At 44.6% G+C, this 18,357-nt stretch overlaps 1 protein-coding gene across 3 annotated transcripts in view; it reads left to right on the top strand.

The window, feature by feature from the left end:
* The window catches only part of LOC110525760 (OX-2 membrane glycoprotein), a 41,043-nt gene that overhangs the window by 16,365 nt on the left and 6,321 nt on the right, over positions 1-18,357 (top strand). For all 3 annotated transcript variants that reach the window (XM_036982351.1, XM_036982352.1, XM_036982350.1), the window contains exons 6-7: positions 8,990-9,265; positions 13,139-13,240. In XM_036982351.1, the coding sequence (XP_036838246.1) occupies positions 8,990-9,265; positions 13,139-13,240 (378 nt within the window). The remainder of the gene's footprint in view (positions 1-8,989; positions 9,266-13,138; positions 13,241-18,357) is intronic.

Below are 18,357 nucleotides of genomic sequence, written 5' to 3'. Positions count from 1 at the left end.
TTGTATTATATCTCAGGGAGTATATCCACTGAGACTATTGCTGTAAGGAAGGTTGTATTGTTGTATTATATATCAGGGAGTATATCCACTGAGACTATTGCTGTAAGGAAGGTTGTATTATATCTCAGGGAGTATATCCACTGAGACTATTGCTGTAAGGAAGGTTGTATTGTTGTATTATATCTCAGGGGGTATATCCACTGAGACTATTGCTGTAAGGAAGGTTGTATTATATCTCAGGGAGTATATCCACTGAGACTATTGCTGTAAGGAAGGTTGTATTATATCTCAGGGGGTATATCCACTGAGACTATTGCTGTAAGGAAGGTTGTATTGTTGTATTATATCTCAGGGAGTATATCCACTGAGACTATTGCTGTAAGGAAGGTTGTATTGTTGTATTATATCTCAGGGGGTATATCCACTGAGACTATTGCTGTAAGGAAGGTTGTATTGTTGTATTATATCTCAGGGGGTATATCCACTGAGACTATTGCTGTAAGGAAGGTTGTATTGTTGTATTATATCTCAGGGAGTATATCCACTGAGACTATTGCTGTAAGGAAGGTTGTATTGTTGTATTATATCTCAGGGAGTATATCCACTGAGACTATTGCTGTAAGGAAGGTTGTATTGTTGTATTATATCTCAGGGGGTATATCCACTGAGACTATTGCTGTAAGGAAGGTTGTATTATATCTCAGGGGGTATATCCACTGAGGCTATTGCTGTAAGGAAGGTTGTATTGTTGTATTATATATCAGGGGGTATATCCACTGAGACTATTGCTGTAAGGAAGGTTGTATTGTTGTATTATATCTCAGGGAGTATATCCACTGAGACTATTGCTGTAAGGAAGGTTGTATTGTTGTATTATATCTCAGGGAGTATATCCACTGAGACTATTGCTGTAAGGAAGGTTGTATTATATCTCAGGGGGTATATCCACTGAGACTATTGCTGTAAGGAAGGTTGTATTGTTGTATTATATCTCAGGGGGTATATCCACTGAGACTATTGCTGTAAGGAAGGTTGTATTGTTGTATTATATCTCAGGGGGTATATCCACTGAGACTATTGCTGTAAGGAAGGTTGTATTGTTGTATTATATCTCAGGGAGTATATCCACTGAGACTATTGCTGTAAGGAAGGTTGTATTGTTGTATTATATCTCAGGGGGTATATCCACTGAGACTATTGCTGTAAGGGAGGTTGTATTGTTGTATTATATCTCAGGGAGTATATCCACTGAGACTATTGCTGTAAGGAAGGTTGTATTGTTGTATTGTATCTCAGGGAGTATATCCACTGAGACTATTGCTGTAAGGAAGGTTGTATTATATCTCAGGGGGTATATCCACTGAGACTATTGCTGTAAGGAAGGTTGTATTGTTGTATTATATCTCAGGGGGTATATCCACTGAGACTATTGCTGTAAGGAAGGTTGTATTATATCTCAGGGAGTATATCCACTGAGACTATTGCTGTAAGGAAGGTTGTATTGTTGTATTATATCTCAGGGGGTATATCCACTGAGACTATTGCTGTAAGGAAGGTTGTATTATATCTCAGGGAGTATATCCACTGAGACTATTGCTGTAAGGAAGGTTGTATTGTTGTATTATATCTCAGGGGGTATATCCACTGAGACTATTGCTGTAAGGAAGGTTGTATTATATCTCAGGGAGTATATCCACTGAGGCTATTGCTGTAAGGAAGGTTGTATTGTTGTATTATATCTCAGGGAGTATATCCACTGAGACTATTGCTGTAAGGAAGGTTGTATTGTTGTATTATATCTCAGGGGGTATATCCACTGAGGCTATTGCTGTAAGGAAGGTTGTATTGTTGTATTATATCTCAGGGGGTATATCCACTGAGACTATTGCTGTAAGGAAGGTTGTATTGTTGTATTATATCTCAGGGGGTATATCCACTGAGACTATTGCTGTAAGGAAGGTTGTATTGTTGTATTATATCTCAGGGGGTATATCCACTGAGACTATTGCTGTAAGGAAGGTTGTATTGTTGTATTATATCTCAGGGGGTATATCCACTGAGACTATTGCTGTAAGGAAGGTTGTATCATATCTCAGGGAGTATATCCACTGAGACTATTGCTGTAAGGAAGGTTGTATTGTTGTATTATATCTCAGGGAGTATATCCACTGAGACTATTGCTGTAAGGAAGGTTGTATTGTTGTATTATATCTCAGGGAGTATATCCACTGAGACTATTGCTGTAAGGAAGGTTGTATCATATCTCAGGGAGTATATCCACTGAGACTATTGCTGTAAGGAAGGTTGTATTGTTGTATTATATCTCAGGGAGTATATCCACTGAGACTATTGCTGTAAGGAAGGTTGTATTGTTGTATTATATCTCAGGGAGTATATCCACTGAGACTATTGCTGTAAGGAAGGTTGTATTGTTGTATTATATCTCAGGGAGTATATCCACTGAGACTATTGCTGTAAGGAAGGTTGTATTGTTGTATTATATCTCAGGGGGTATATCCACTGAGACTATTGCTGTAAGGAAGGTTGTATTGTTGTATTATATCTCAGGGGGTATATCCACTGAGACTATTGCTGTAAGGAAGGTTGTATTGTTGTATTATATCTCAGGGAGTATATCCACTGAGACTATTGCTGTAAGGAAGGTTGTATTATATCTCAGGGGGTATATCCACTGAGACTATTGCTGTAAGGAAGGTTGTATTATATCTCAGGGAGTATATCCACTGAGACTATTGCTGTAAGGAAGGTTGTATTATATCTCAGGGAGTATATCCACTGAGACTATTGCTGTAAGGAAGGTTGTATTGTTGTATTATATCTCAGGGGGTATATCCACTGAGACTATTGCTGTAAGGAAGGTTGTATTGTTGTATTATATCTCAGGGAGTATATCCACTGAGACTATTGCTGTAAGGAAGGTTGTATTGTTGTATTATATCTCAGGGGGTATATCCACTGAGACTATTGCTGTAAGGAAGGTTGTATTGTTGTATTATATATCAGGGAGTATATCCACTGAGACTATTGCTGTAAGGAAGGTTGTATTATATCTCAGGGAGTATATCCACTGAGACTATTGCTGTAAGGAAGGTTGTATTGTTGTATTATATCTCAGGGAGTATATCCACTGAGACTATTGCTGTAAGGAAGGTTGTATTGTTGTATTATATCTCAGGGAGTATATCCACTGAGACTATTGCTGTTAGGAAGGTTGTATTATATCTCAGGGAGTATATCCACTGAGACTATTGCTGTAAGGAAGGTTGTATTATATCTCAGGGGGTATATCCACTGAGACTATTGCTGTAAGGAAGGTTGTATTGTTGTATTATATCTCAGGGAGTATATCCACTGAGACTATTGCTGTAAGGAAGGTTGTATTATATCTCAGGGGGTATATCCACTGAGACTATTGCTGTAAGGAAGGTTGTATTATATCTCAGGGGGTATATCCACTGAGACTATTGCTGTAAGGAAGGTTGTATTGTTGTATCATATCTCAGGGGGTATATCCACTGAGACTATTGCTGTAAGGAAGGTTGTATTGTTGTATTATATCTCAGGGGGTATATCCACTGAGACTATTGCTGTAAGGAAGGTTGTATTGTTGTATTATATCTCAGGGAGTATATCCACTGAGACTATTGCTGTAAGGAAGGTTGTATTGTTGTATTATATCTCAGGGGGTATATCCACTGAGACTATTGCTGTAAGGAAGGTTGTATTGTTGTATTATATCTCAGGGAGTATATCCACTGAGACTATTGCTGTAAGGAAGGTTGTATTATATCTCAGGGAGTATATCCACTGAGACTATTGCTGTAAGGAAGGTTGTATTGTTGTATTATATCTCAGGGGGTATATCCACTGAGACTATTGCTGTAAGGAAGGTTGTATTGTTGTATTATATCTCAGGGGGTATATCCACTGAGACTATTGCTGTAAGGAAGGTTGTATTGTTGTATTATATCTCAGGGAGTATATCCACTGAGACTATTGCTGTAAGGAAGGTTGTATTGTTGTATTATATATCAGGGGGTATATCCACTGAGACTATTGCTGTAAGGGAGGTTGTATTGTTGTATTATATCTCAGGGGGTATATCCACTGAGACTATTGCTGTAAGGAAGGTTGTATTGTTGTATTATATCTCAGGGGGTATATCCACTGAGACTATTGCTGTAAGGAAGGTTGTATTGTTGTATTATATCTCAGGGAGTATATCCACTGAGACTATTGCTGTAAGGAAGGTTGTATTGTTGTATTATATCTCAGGGGGTATATCCACTGAGACTATTGCTGTAAGGAAGGTTGTATTGTTGTATTATATCTCAGGGGGTATATCCACTGAGACTATTGCTGTAAGGAAGGTTGTATTATATCTCAGGGGGTATATCCACTGAGACTATTGCTGTAAGGAAGGTTGTATTGTATCTCAGGGAGTATATCCACTGAGACTATTGCTGTAAGGAAGGTTGTATTATATATCAGGGGGTATATCCACTGAGACTATTGCTGTTAGGAAGGTTGTATTGTTGTATTATATCTCAGGGAGTATATCCACTGAGACTATTGCTGTTAGGAAGGTTGTATTGTTGTATTATATCTCAGGGGGTATATCCACTGAGACTATTGCTGTAAGGAAGGTTGTATTATATCTCAGGGAGTATATCCACTGAGACTATTGCTGTAAGGAAGGTTTTAATTGATTATGGTTTTTGCTGGAATTTCCTGCTCCCAATCTTCACTGATAAAGATGTGGCTCAAAACCAGTAGCAGTCATCTACTGCCCAGCCATTCCAGCATATTTTATATTTAGTTTGTTGGAAAACGTAGCCATGTGCCCCAAGGTAGTCAGTTGTTGTGCTCATTGAAGGCCAAACAGGCCCATTGAGACTGGATGAGATGAAGTGTGTTTATGTCTATACACTCCAGGTCATTAAAGGGCCATGTGTAAATCACACTGTAATCACACTGTAATCACACTGTAAACACACTGTAATCACACTGTAATCACACTGTAAACATGTGATAATTTCCCGTATGATGTTGTCATAGTAGACATTCTAATAGTAGACTGGAAGGAATAGTAGATAGGAAGGAAGTCGTATTATAAGATGATACACTTCTCCCTGTGTGTGTGTGTGTGTGTGTGTGTGTGTGTGTGTGTGTGTGTGTGTGTGTGTGTGTGTGTGTGTGTGTGTGTGTGTGTGTGTGTGTGTGTGTGTGTGTGTGTGTGTGTGTGTGTGTGTGTGTGTGTGTGTGTGTGTGTGTGTGTGTGTGTGTGTGCGTGTGTGTCAGATAGAGCACAGGAAAGGGAAGCCGATGGGAAGAGCCAGAATGGGTCACAATGCTACTGTTTAGACCTGCTGTGGAGATACTCTATTGTACAGTTACTAAACCCAGGGCCCTTTAGGGGTGGAAGGCTACCCTTTAGTTCAGGACTGTCCAACCCTGTTCCCGGAGATATACCCTCCTGTAGGTTTATACTCCAACCCTGGAGGATGGTATCTCTCTAGGAACAGGGTTGGAGTATAAACCTACAGGAGGGTATCTCTCCAGGAACAGGGTTGGAGTATAAACCTACAGGAGGGTATCTCTCCAGGAACAGGGTTGGAGTATAAATCTACAGGAGGGTATCTCTCCAGGAACAGGGTTGGAGTATAAACCTACAGGAGGGTACCTATCCAGGAACAGGGTTGGAGTATAAACCTACAGGAGGGTCTCTCTCCAGGAACAGGGTTGGAGTATAAACCTACAGGAGGGTACCTATCCAGGAACAGGGTTGGAGTATAAACCTACAGGAGGGTCTCTCCAGGAACAGGGTTGAGCTGTTTTAGTGCATTCTGCCCACTGAAATATAAGAACCACAAATGTTCTGCCCCTTGGTGGCATACTGAGAGAGATACGAGTATTTCACACTGGAGACTCAACATGGCCTATTGTCATTTCACAGTTATGGAATGGAAGTTATAGAATTTGACTTTGACAGAATGCCTCTTAGATGCTGTGTGGCTGTCTATGGACTGATTACAGTCCTCTTAGATGCTGTGTGGCTGTCTATGGACTGATTACAGTCCTCTTAGATGCTGTGTGGCTGTCTATGGACTGATTACAGTCCTCTTAGATGCTGTGTGGCTGTCTATGGACTGATTACAGTCCTCTTAGATGCTGTGTGGCTGTCTATGGACTGATTACAGGCCCCTTAGATGCTGTGTGGCTGTCTATGGACTGATTACAGTCCTCTTAGATGCTGTGTGGCTGTCTATGGACTAATTACAGTCCTCTTAGATGCTGTGTGGCTGTCTATGGACTGATTACAGTCCTCTTAGATGCTGTGTGGCTGTCTATGGACTGATTATAGTCCTCTTAGATGCTGTGTGGCTGTCTATGGACTGATTACAGTCCTCTTAGATGCTGTGTGGCTGTCTATGGACTGATTACAGTCCTCTTAGATGCTGTGTGGCTGTCTATGGACTGATTACAGTCCTCTTAGATGCTGTGTGGCTGTCTATGGACTGATTACAGGCCTCTTAGATGCTGTGTGGCTGTCTATGGACTGATTACAGTCCTCTTAGATGCTGTGTGGCTGTCTATGGACTGATTATAGTCCTCTTAGATGCTGTGTGGCTGTCTATGGACTGATTACAGTCCTCTTAGATGCTGTGTGGCTGTCTATGGACTAATTACAGTCCTCTTAGATGCTGTGTGGCTGTCTATGGACTGATTACAGTCCTCTTAGATGCTGTGTGGCTGTCTATGGACTGATTACAGTCCTCTTAGATGCTGTGTGGCTGTCTATGGACTGATTACAGGCCTCTTAGATGCTGTGTGGCTGTCTATGGACTGATTACAGGCCTCTTAGATGCTGTGTGGCTGTCTATGGACTGATTACAGTCCTCTTAGATGCTGTGTGGCTGTCTATGGACTGATTACAGTCCTCTTAGATGCTGTGTGGCTGTCTATGGACTGATTACAGTCCTCTTAGATGCTGTGTGGCTGTCTATGGACTGATTATAGTCCTCTTCGATGCTGTGTGGCTGTCTATGGACTGATTACAGTCCTCTTAGATGCTGTGTGGCTGTCTATGGACTGATTTACAGTCCTCTTAGATGCTGTGTGGCTGTCTATGGACTGATTACAGTCCTCTTAGATGCTGTGTGGCTGTCTATGGACTGATTACAGTCCTCTTAGATGCTGTGTGGCTGTCTATGGACTGATTACAGTCCTCTTAGATGCTGTGTGGCTGTCTATGGACTGATTACAGTCCTCTTAGATGCTGTGTGGCTGTCTGTGGACTGATTACAGTCCTCTTAGATGCTGTGTGGCTGTCTATGGACTGATTACAGTCCTTTTAGATGCTGTGTGGCTGTCTATGAACCGATTACAGAATGTGAGTGTTGGGACTTGGGGGTGATAAAGTTGTTAGAGGGAGGGGTGACGATTCTGGAGACAGGAAAGGGGTGATTTAAATGGGCTGAGACCCAAGGGATGACTGGGTCACTGTTTTCCCTAGACACAGGCCCTCTGTGTGTGTGTGTGTGTGGTGCTCTAATCAGTATGTCTCTGGGTGAGTCCCTCTGCTCCAATCTCATCCGAACAGCCCTGCTTTTGTCCACTGTAAAAACAGCAGTAAACCCAGGCACCGATGCCCATCTGTCGTTCCGTCTTGTTTCCATGTTGTGCAGTCTGATATAGTGAGGTCTCATTGTGTCAGATGGAGGGTTGGAGGCCATGTTCTGTTTCCATGTTGTGCAGTCTGATATAGTGAGGTCTCATTGTGTCAGATGGAGGGTTGGAGGCCATGTTCTGTTTCCATGTTGTGCAGTCTGATATAGTGAGGTCTCATTGTGTCAGATGGAGACTGGAGGGTTGGAGGCCATGTTCTGTTTCCATGTTGTGCACCAGACAAGATAACACCAGTCTGACTACACCAGACAAGATAACACCAGTCTGACTACACCAGACAAGATAACACCAGTCTGACTACACCAGACAAGATAACACCAGTCTGACTACACCAGACAAGATAACACCAGTCTGACTACACCAGACAAGATAACATCAGTCAGTCCACACCAGACAGGATAACATCAGTCAGACCACACCAGACAAGAACACACCAGACAGGATAACATCAGTCAAGACCACACCAGACAAGATAACACCAGACAAGACCACACCAGACAAGATAACATCAGTCAGACCACACCAGACAAGATAACATCAGTCAGACCACACCAGACAAGATAACATCAGTCAGACCACACCAGACAAGATAACATCAGTCAGACCACACCAGACAAGATAACATCAGTCAGACCACACCAGACAAGATAACATCAGTCAGACCACACCAGACAAGATAACATCAGTCAGACCACACCAGACAAGATAACATCAGTCAGACCACACCAGACAAGATAACATCAGTCAGACCACACCAGACAAGATAACATCAGTCAGACCACACCAGACAGGATAACATCAGTCAGACCACACCAGACAGGATAACATCAGTCAGACCACACCAGACAGGATAACATCAGTCAGACCACACCAGACAAGAACACACCAGACAGGATAACATCAGTCAAGACCACACCAGACAAGATAACACCAGACAAGACCACACCAGACAAGATAACATCAGTCAGACCACACCAGACAAGATAACATCAGTCAGACCACACCAGACAAGATAACATCAGTCAGACCACACCAGACAAGATAACATCAGTCAGACCACACCAGACAGGATAACATCAGTCAGACCACACCAGACAGGATAACATCAGTCAGACCACACCAGACAGGATAACATCAGTCAGACCACACCAGACAAGATAACATCCGTCAGACACCACTGGAGGACTGGAGTTGAGAACCACTGTCTTACACTGTATATATATACTGTCATTCACCATAAACATGATCTCTCATCCATTGTGTGTGATGTCTCCCTCAGTGCTGCCCAACCCAGAGATCACCCACGTGACCTCCAGCGGGGTCATCGAGGCCAACTGCACGGCCGCAGCCCGTCCTGCAGCCCAGATGGTATGGAATGTGGAGGGGGACAACCGGACGCTGGGGCCGTCCGTGTCCTCGTCCTACGACCAGGGGGACGGCACCACCCTGGTCACCAGCACCCTCCTCCTCCAGGAGGGCCTGCCCCACGACCAATCCGTCAAATGCATGGTGCACCACCGAGGCCTGGACTCGCCCATGTCCGTCAACCTCAATGGTGAGCAGCTCAGAGAATCACATTGGCTCAATAAAGATTTATATATTAGCAGTAAATCATTAATACATGTCTTATAAAAGATCTAATAAAGGTATATTAGTTATACTTTTTTAATAAAAAAACAGTTTTTTTCTGCTTATGAAGACAAGTCTGCTCAACAGCCCTCACAATGTGACAGTGCTGGGTTCACATAGTATTTTGTTTCTGTGCGATGGGCAGGGTTTGCACTTTCAGGACTATTGTTTTGGGTCCATTCCGCCAGGCGAGGTCAATCAAGCCCAGGACTTGGGGCTACTATTTGAACCCAGGTCTGCATTGTGGTTCAACATGTGTAGAGTTGTGTGTTGAAATCCTGTATTGTAACACTGTCCTGATCTAGTTTTGTGATTGTATCCATTTGGGGGAGTGATTCTTGGGAGCAAGCTTCAGTTGCTATTCTAGTTATGTACAATTATGGCTCGTTTGATAGACCATTAAGTACTCCAGTTTCCAGGAAGTGGAAAACCAAAAAAAGCATCAAGCCTTTTCCACAGTGCATCTATCTCTCTTGTTGTGAAGCTCATATCATGAGTTATGGTCAAAATGAGGCATAGTTTAATGTCCTTGAAGTCAATATTGTGGTCTTGTCTGGCTCTGTTGGTCATGACGCTAGCAACGCCAGGGTCCTGGCTTCGATTTCCAGGGGGTCAGATTTGTTTACCAAAATGTATGCGGTCACTGTACTGTGAGTCATTTTGGATAAAAGCGCCTGCTAAATGGTATATGCTATCAAATTTTATTTGTCACATGTGCCGAATACAACAGCTGTAGACCTTACAGTGAAATGCTTACTTACAAGCCCTTAAACAACAATGCAGTTTTAAGAAAATACCAACAAAAAAAACAAAAAAAGTAAGAGATAAGAATAACAAATAATTATAGAGCATAAGCAAATAACAATAGTGGGGTGATATACAGGGGGTACCGGTACAGAGTCAATGTGCGGGGGCACCGGTGTCGAGATAATTGAGGTAATATGTACATGTAGGTAGAGTTATTAAAGTGACTATGCATAGGTAATAACAGAGTAGCAGCAGCGTAGAAGGGGGGGGGGGGTTGACAATGCAAATAGTCTGGGTAGCCATTTGATTAGCTGTTCAGGAGTCTTGTGGCTTGAGGGTAGAAGCTGTTTAGAAGCCTCTTGGACCTAGACTTGGCGTTCCGGTACCGCTTGCCGTGCAGTAGCAGAGAGAACAGTCTATGACTAGGGTGGCTGGAGTCTTTGATGATTTTTAGGGCCTTCCTCTGATACCGGCTGGTATAGAGGTCCTGGATGGCAGGACGCTTGGCCCCAGTGATGGACTAGGCCATACACACTACCCTCTGTAGTGCCTTGCGGTCGGAGGCCAAACAGTTGCCATACCAGGCAGTGATGCAACCCGTCAGGATGCTCTCGATGGTGCAGCTGTAAAACTTTTTGAGGATCTGAGGACCCATGCCAAATCTTTTCAGTTTCCTGGGGGGGAATAGGTTTTGTTGTGGCCTCTTCATGACTGTCTTGGGTCTTGTTAGTTTGTTGGTGATGTGGATGCCAAGGAACTTGAAGCTCTCAACCTGCTCCAACTTGCCCATTGATGAGAATGTGGGCGTGCTCGGTCCTCCTTTTCCTGTAGTCCACAATCATCTCCTTTGTCTTGATCACGTTGAGGGAGAGGTTGTTGTCCTTGCACAACACGGTCAGGTCTCTATGACCTCCTCCCTGTAGGCTGTCTTATCGTTGTCGGTGATCAGGCCTACCACTGTTGTGTCATCAGCAAACTTAATGATGGTGTTGGAGTTGTGCCTGGCTATGCAGTCATGAGTGAACATGGAGTACAGGAGGGGACTGAGCATGCACCCCTGAGGGTCCCCCGTGTTGAGGATCAGCGTGGCGGATGTGTTGTTACCTGCTCTTACCACCTGCGGGTGGCCCGTCAGGAAGTCCGGGATCCAGTTGCAGAGGGAGGTTTTTAGTCCCAGAGTCCTTAGCTTAGTGATGAGCTTTGAGGGCACTATGGTGTCGAACGCTGAGCTGTAGTCAATGAATAGCATTCTCACATAGATGTTCCTTTTGTCCAGGTATGAAAGGGCAGTGTGGAGTGCAATTGAGATTGCATCATCTGTGGATCTGTTGGTGCGGTATGCAAATTGGTGTGGGTCTAGGGGTTCTGGGATAATGGTGTTGATGTGAGCCATGACCAGCCTTTCAAAGAATTTCATGGCTACAGACGTGAGTGCTATGGTTCGGTAGTCATTTAGGCAGGTTACCTTAGTGTTCTTGGCCAATGGGACTATGGTGGCCTGCTTGAAACATGTTGGTATTACAGACTCGGACAGGGAGAGGTTGAAAATGTCAGTGAAGACACCTGCCAGTTGGTAGCGCATGCTCGCAGTACACATCCTGGTAGTCCGTCTGGGCCTGCGGCCTTGTGAATGTTGACCTGTTTAAAGGTCTTACTCACATCGGCTGCGGAGAGCGTGATCACACAGTCGTCCGGAACAGCTGATGCTCTCATGCATGTTTCAGTGTTACTTGCCTCGAAGCGAGCATAGAAGTTGTTTAGTTCGTCTGGTAGGCTCGTGTCACTGGGAAGCTCTGTGCTTCCCTTTGTTGTCTGTAATGGTTTGCAAGCCCTGCCACATCCGAAGAGCGCCGAAGCCGGTGTAGTACGATTCGTTCCAAGTCCTGTATTGACGCTTTGCCTGTTTAATAGTTCATCGGAGGGCATAGCGGGATTTCTTAGAAGCTTCCGGGTTAGAGTCCCGCTCCTTGAAAGCGGCAGCTCTACCCTTTAGCCCAGTGCAAATGTTGCCTGTAATCCATGCCTTCTGGTTGGGCTATGTACGTACAGTCACTGTGGAGACGACGTCCTCGATGCACTTATTGATAAAGCCTGTGACTGTGGTGTACTCCTCAATGCCATCGGAAGAATCGCTGAACATATTTCAGTCTGTGCTAACAAAACAGTCCTGTAGTTTAGCATCTGCTTCATCTGACCACTTCTTTTATAGACTGAGTCACTGGTGCTATCTGCTTAAATTTTTGATTGTAAGCAGGATTCAGGAGTATAGAAATATGGTCAGATTTGACAAATTGAGGGCAAGGGAGAGCTTTGTACGCGTCTCTGTGTGTGGAGTAAAGGTGGTCTAGAATCTCTAGGTAGACAGTGTGGGCTACAGCTTATCATGAGATACCTCAGGTGAGCAAAACCTTGAGACTTCCTTAGATTTCGTGCACCAGCTGTTGTTTGCAAATAAGCATAGGCCCACACCAAGTGTCTTACCAGAGGCTGCTGTTCTATCCCAACGATAGTGTAAACCCGCCAGCTGTATGTTCTTAATGTCGTCGTTCAGCCATGACTCTGTGAAACATAAGATATTACAGTTTTTAATGTCCCGTTGGTAGGATATACATGCTTTCAGTTCGTCTCATTTATTTTCCAGCGATTGAACGTTAGCTAGCAGGCAAAGGCAGAAGGCGAAGGCAGATTAGCCACTCGTCGCCTGATCCTTTTCCGTGAAATCTCAGTTTTCTTCTCCAGCCAATGACGGGGGTCTGGGCCTGTTCGCGTGTCTGTATTATATCCCTCCCGTCCGACTCATTGAAGAAAAACTCTTCTTTTAAACTGAGGTGAGTAATCGCAGTTCTGATGTCCAGAAGCTCTTTTAGGTCATAAGAGACGGTAGCAGCAACATTATGTACAAAACAAGTTACGAACAACACCAAAAAAGAAAAGAAAAATCGCATGATTGGTTGAGAGCCGATAAGACGGCAGCCATCCCTCCAGCGCCAATCACATCTCATGGGTTGTCATATATCTGTTGGTAAACATGGTGTGTGTGTGTGTGTTGCAGTTGGTCCGGCCCTCACTACTATCATCTCAGTATCCTGTGTGGCAGCCTTGCTCCTGTGCTGTCTGTGTGTGTGCCTCTGCAAGTGCTTCCTGTGTCGAGACGGTGAGTAGCCAATCAGCTTCTGATCCTCCTTGAGTCCATTTTCCTGGTCGAAGAGGTGACACTCCATGGGCTTATTTAGTGGGAAGCAACATTGTCATGTAACCTGAACATATAGAGTGGACACGATTCTCTCATTCAGAATAGAGGACCCTGTCCATTCAATATACGTTGTAATTATATCTGCAATGTTTCGACGGTTGTGTCCTACTCAATACACTCCCTAGGTGTTTTGTAAACAGTCCCAAAAAGGACATTACTGCTATTTTTGTGTCGTCTCCAACACCATGGATGTGTTGTTGCCATGGTGAGGCTAACGATACCAGTGTTCTTCTGAATCCTGGGAACAAGCCTCTTCAGAGCTGACACAGCAGACACAGTTTGACCGGGTTATGCTTGCCAAGTTATGAGTGCTTCTCATAACCCGGGTCATCTGTCTCCTACTGTGGTTGTTTCATGTGTTCAAGATATAGAGGAGACTTTTCGTTGGCATCGGAATGTGACGTCACTTTCCCTGAGATCTACGATCTCTAAAAGCCAATTGGTCAATCTCAGAGTGAAAAGTTAACATCTTGCTCCATGAGTTTGCACGGTTGGACCATGGCATATAAACACAATGTAGAAGGCAGCTCAAATGTTTTATTGATTGCGACTCCTTCTTGATTGCCACTCCCACTGGTTAGCATGGGAGGGGCGGTTTTGGGTCAATCAAAAAACTAAACCTTAATTTAACAAATTTCCCCTCTGAGATGAATAATGTATTTATGATATGGGGTCAAGGCCTCGTCATCATATCTCTGTGACTTCAGTGGACTCTCAGGATCTCCAGAGAGCCCTAGAGAGTAGTAATAACAGATGATAAAACAAATTGTTTTATCTCTTTGGTAATAAGTATCTCAAACTTCTGCAACTACCAGTGTTGTTAAAGAACACTCAGTAACAGTTGGCACAAAGCTTGATACAAAAACACAACAGTATGACCTTCAAAATGTTCACTGATGGAAAGTTACCATTCCCCTAAATCACAAAACCAACATCACCAAGGTAAGGAAACATGACTCAAAAGGATAACTCTTTGAGACCGATGACATATTTTAACATGGAGGTGGGAGGTCCACAGGAAAGTGAAAGGGGGATACGCCAGTCCTCTGTCATCGTCGCTCCCTTGACCCTTGACCTCTGACACCTTTTCCCATGACCTCTTCAGGGTAGGGTGAAATGGCGATAATAATAGGACTTCCCAGTTCCCAGGTAGATGCAGGAAACAGAACAGATCACGCTACCGACAACAGTTGCCGTCAAAGTGAGCTTTTTGGTCAGCCAAAGGAGAGAGATTTCAGGAAAGGTCCCTTTTTTTTGGTTCCATTTCCGATTGTGAAATCCTGTGGGCACAGTTTCTGGCAGCACTAGTTTACATTGGTATTTACCTGGCATTAAAAATGAAATTGTATGAGTACTTTCAGGTAGTTCCTTCAAGGAATTCAACACAACAGTATCACTCAGTTTCCTACTGAGCAATCCTCCTGCCGCTTCAACATGTTTACGCCTCAACATGTTCAAACTGAAGAGGCTCATTACGCTAACCATATCATTAGTGATAATGATATGATTTAGCCAATGAGAGGGAAGTGGCTCTGGGGTTAGTGTGGTCTATGATAAGCAGTGGTGGGAGGGGTGAGCAGTACGTCAACTTATTCTGAAAGAGGTGTAGTCTGCAGAACACTGCTGCTGAGTCTGGCACTGAGGTGTCAATATAAGCCAGGCAGGGTTGTGGAGGAATTATAATCACAGTCCATGAGAGTTGGCTCTGTTGACTCATGGCTATATCTTAGAAGTGGTGTAGCATTTAGCAATAGGGACAATTTGATTTCTCAATTCTTACAGATAGACCAAGACATTTTAGAAGTTGATCGTGTTCGTCGGATCTCTTTTGTACTCTTGTAAAGTTTAAGGGTCATTGAACGGACCGTCCATGGTTTGCGTACCTCGTAGGTTTAGTAATTATTTTAGTTTCCGTAGCTGATGAAAGTGTCCGACTTGACTCACTGTCCCACTGGTCGGTCAGAGCTTTCATCACGATGTTGCTCTTCCTCATTGCTGTGTTCTTACGTGATAAGAAAGGCTGGAACTGATGAGGAAGACCTCTGCCATGTGGGTAGATGTGTTGAGGAGACAGATTCACTGGTACTCATCTACTCCAAAATACTCCGAACTCTTTCCTGTTGAGTTACTTTTCTCAGACTTTCAGCAAAGGCTCCAAAATCAACATCCTGGAGGGCAGACATAGACATGTCCTTGTTGGTTCACCTCCTGAATCATGATGTGGATTCAAGACCACAGATGCGTCCCAAATGGCACCCAATTCCCTATGGGTCCTGGTCTAAAGTAGTGCCCTATGGGTCCTGGTCTAAAGTAGTGCCCTATGGGTCCTGGTCTAAAGTAGTGCCCTATGGGTCCTGGTCTAAAGTAGTGCCCTATGGGTCCTGGTCTAAAGTAGTGCCCTATGGGTCCTGGTCTAAAGTAGTGCCCTATGGGTCCTGGTCTAAAGTAGTGCCCTATGGGTCCTGGTCTAAAGTAGTGTCCTATGGGTCCTGGTCTAAAGTAGTGCCCTATGGGTCCTGGTCTGAAGTAGTGCCCTATTGGTCCTGGTCTAAAGTAGTGTCCTATGGGTCCTGGTCTAAAGTAGTGCCCTATGGGTCCTGGTCTGAAGTGTCCTATGGGTCCTGGTCTAAAGTAGTGCACTATGGGTCCTGGTCTAAAGTAGTGCCCTATGGGTCCTGGTCTGAAGTAGTGCCCTATGGGTCCTGGTCTAAAGTAGTGTCCTATGGGTTCTGGTCTAAAGTAGTGCCCTATGGGTCCTGGTCTAAAGTAGTGCCCTATGGGTCCTGGTCTAAAGTAGTGCCCTATGGGTCCTGGTCTAAAGTAGTGCCCTATGGGTCCTTGTCTAAAGTAGTGCCCTATGGGTCCTGGTCTGAAGTAGTGCCCTATGGGTCCTGGTCTAAAGTAGTGTCCTATGGGTTCTGGTCTAAAGTAGTGCCCTATGGGTCCTGGTCTAAAGTAGTGCCCTATGGGTCCTGGTCTGAAGTAGTGTCCTATGGGTCCTGGTCTAAAGTAGTGCCCTATGGGTCCTGGTTTAAAGTAGTGCCCTATGGGTCCTGGTCTAAAGTAGTGCCCTATGGGTCCTGGTTTAAAGTAGTGCCCTATGGGTCCTGGTCTAAAGTAGTGTCCTATGGGTCCTGGTCTAAAGTAGTGCCCTATGGGTCCTGGTCTGAAGTAGTGCCCTATGGGTCCTGGTCTAAAGTAGTGCCCTATGGGTCCTGGTCTAAAGTAGTGCCCTATGGGTCCTGGTCTAAAGTAGTGCCCTATGGGTCCTGGTCTGAAGTAGTGCCCTATGGGTCCTGGTCTAAAGTAGTGCCCTATGGGTCCTGGTCTAAAGTAGTGCCCTATGGGTCCTGGTCTAAAGTAGTGCCCTATGGGTTCTGGTTTAAAGTAGTGTCCTATGGGCCCTGGTCTAAAGTAGTGCCCTATGGGTTCTGGTCTAAAGTAGTGCCCTATGGGTCCTGGTCTGAAGTAGTGCCCTATGGGTCCTGGTCTAAAGTAGTGCACTATGGGTCCTGTTCTAATCAAATCAAATCAAATCAAATTTTATTTGTCACATACACATGGTTAGCAGATGTTAATGTTGTGTTAATGTTGTGTTAATGCGAGTGTAGCGAAATGCTTGTGCTTCTAGTTCCGACAATGCAGGACTATGGGTCCTGGTCTGAAGTAGTGCCCTATGGGTCCTGGTCTAAAGTAGTGCCCTATGGGTCCTGGTCTAAAGTAGTGCCCTATGGGTCCTGGTCTAAAGTAGTGCCCTATGGGTTCTGGTTTAAAGTAGTGTCCTATGGGCCCTGGTCTAAAGTAGTGCCCTATGGGTTCTGGTCTAAAGTAGTGCCCTATGGGTCCTGGTCTAAAGTAGTGCCCTATTGGTCCTGGTCTAAAGTAGTGCCCTATGGGTCCTGGTCTAAAGTAGTGCCCTATGGGTCCTGGTCTAAAGTAGTGCCCTATGGGTCCTTGTCTAAAGTAGTGCCCTATGGGTCCTGGTCTGAAGTAGTGCCCTATGGGTCCTGGTCTAAAGTAGTGTCCTATGGGTTCTGGTCTAAAGTAGTGCCCTATGGGTCCTGGTCTAAAGTAGTGCCCTATGGGTCCTGGTCTGAAGTAGTGTCCTATGGGTCCTGGTCTAAAGTAGTGCCCTATGGGTCCTGGTTTAAAGTAGTGCCCTATGGGTCCTGGTCTAAAGTAGTGTCCTATGGGTCCTGGTCTAAAGTAGTGCCCTATGGGTCCTGGTCTGAAGTAGTGCCCTATGGGTCCTGGTCTAAAGTAGTGCCCTATGGGTCCTGGTCTAAAGTAGTGCCCTATGGGTCCTGGTCTAAAGTGGTGCCCTATGGGTCCTGGTCTGAAGTAGTGCCCTATGGGTCCTGGTCTAAAGTAGTGCCCTATGGGTCCTGGTCTAAAGTAGTGCCCTATGGGTCCTGGTCTAAAGTAGTGCCCTATGGGTTCTGGTTTAAAGTAGTGTCCTATGGGCCCTGGTCTAAAGTAGTGCCCTATGGGTTCTGGTCTAAAGTAGTGCCCTATGGGTCCTGGTCTGAAGTAGTGCCCTATGGGTCCTGGTCTAAAGTAGTGCACTATGGGTCCTGTTCTAAAGTAGTGCACTATGGGTCCTGGTCTAAAGTAGTGCCCTATTGGTCCTGGTCTAAAGTAGTGCCCTATGGGTCCTGGTCTAAAGTAGTGCCCTATGGGTCCTGGTCTAAAGTAGTGCCCTATGGGTCCTTGTCTAAAGTAGTGCCCTATGGGTCCTGGTCTAAAGTAGTGCCCTATGGGTCCTGGTCTAAAGTAGTGCCCTATGGGTCCTGGTCTAAAGTAGTGCCCTATGGGTCCTGGTCTAAAGTAGTGCCCTATGGGTCCTGGTCTAAAGTAGTGCCCTATGGGTCCTGGTCTGAAGTAGTGCCCTATGGGTCCTGGTCTAAAGTAGTGCCCTATGGGTCCTGGTCTGAAGTAGTGCCCTATGGGTCCTGGTCTGAAGTAGTGCACTACCTTCCATTACCTGTGGAGGTAATAATTGACTTTGTATAGCTGTT

Source organism: Oncorhynchus mykiss, chromosome 7 (genome assembly GCF_013265735.2).
Source record: "Oncorhynchus mykiss isolate Arlee chromosome 7, USDA_OmykA_1.1, whole genome shotgun sequence".
NCBI classification, from domain to species: Eukaryota; Metazoa; Chordata; class Actinopteri; order Salmoniformes; family Salmonidae; genus Oncorhynchus; species Oncorhynchus mykiss.
Note: the sequence above shows the minus strand (reverse complement) of the source record. Positions and strands in the feature narration are given on the sequence as shown.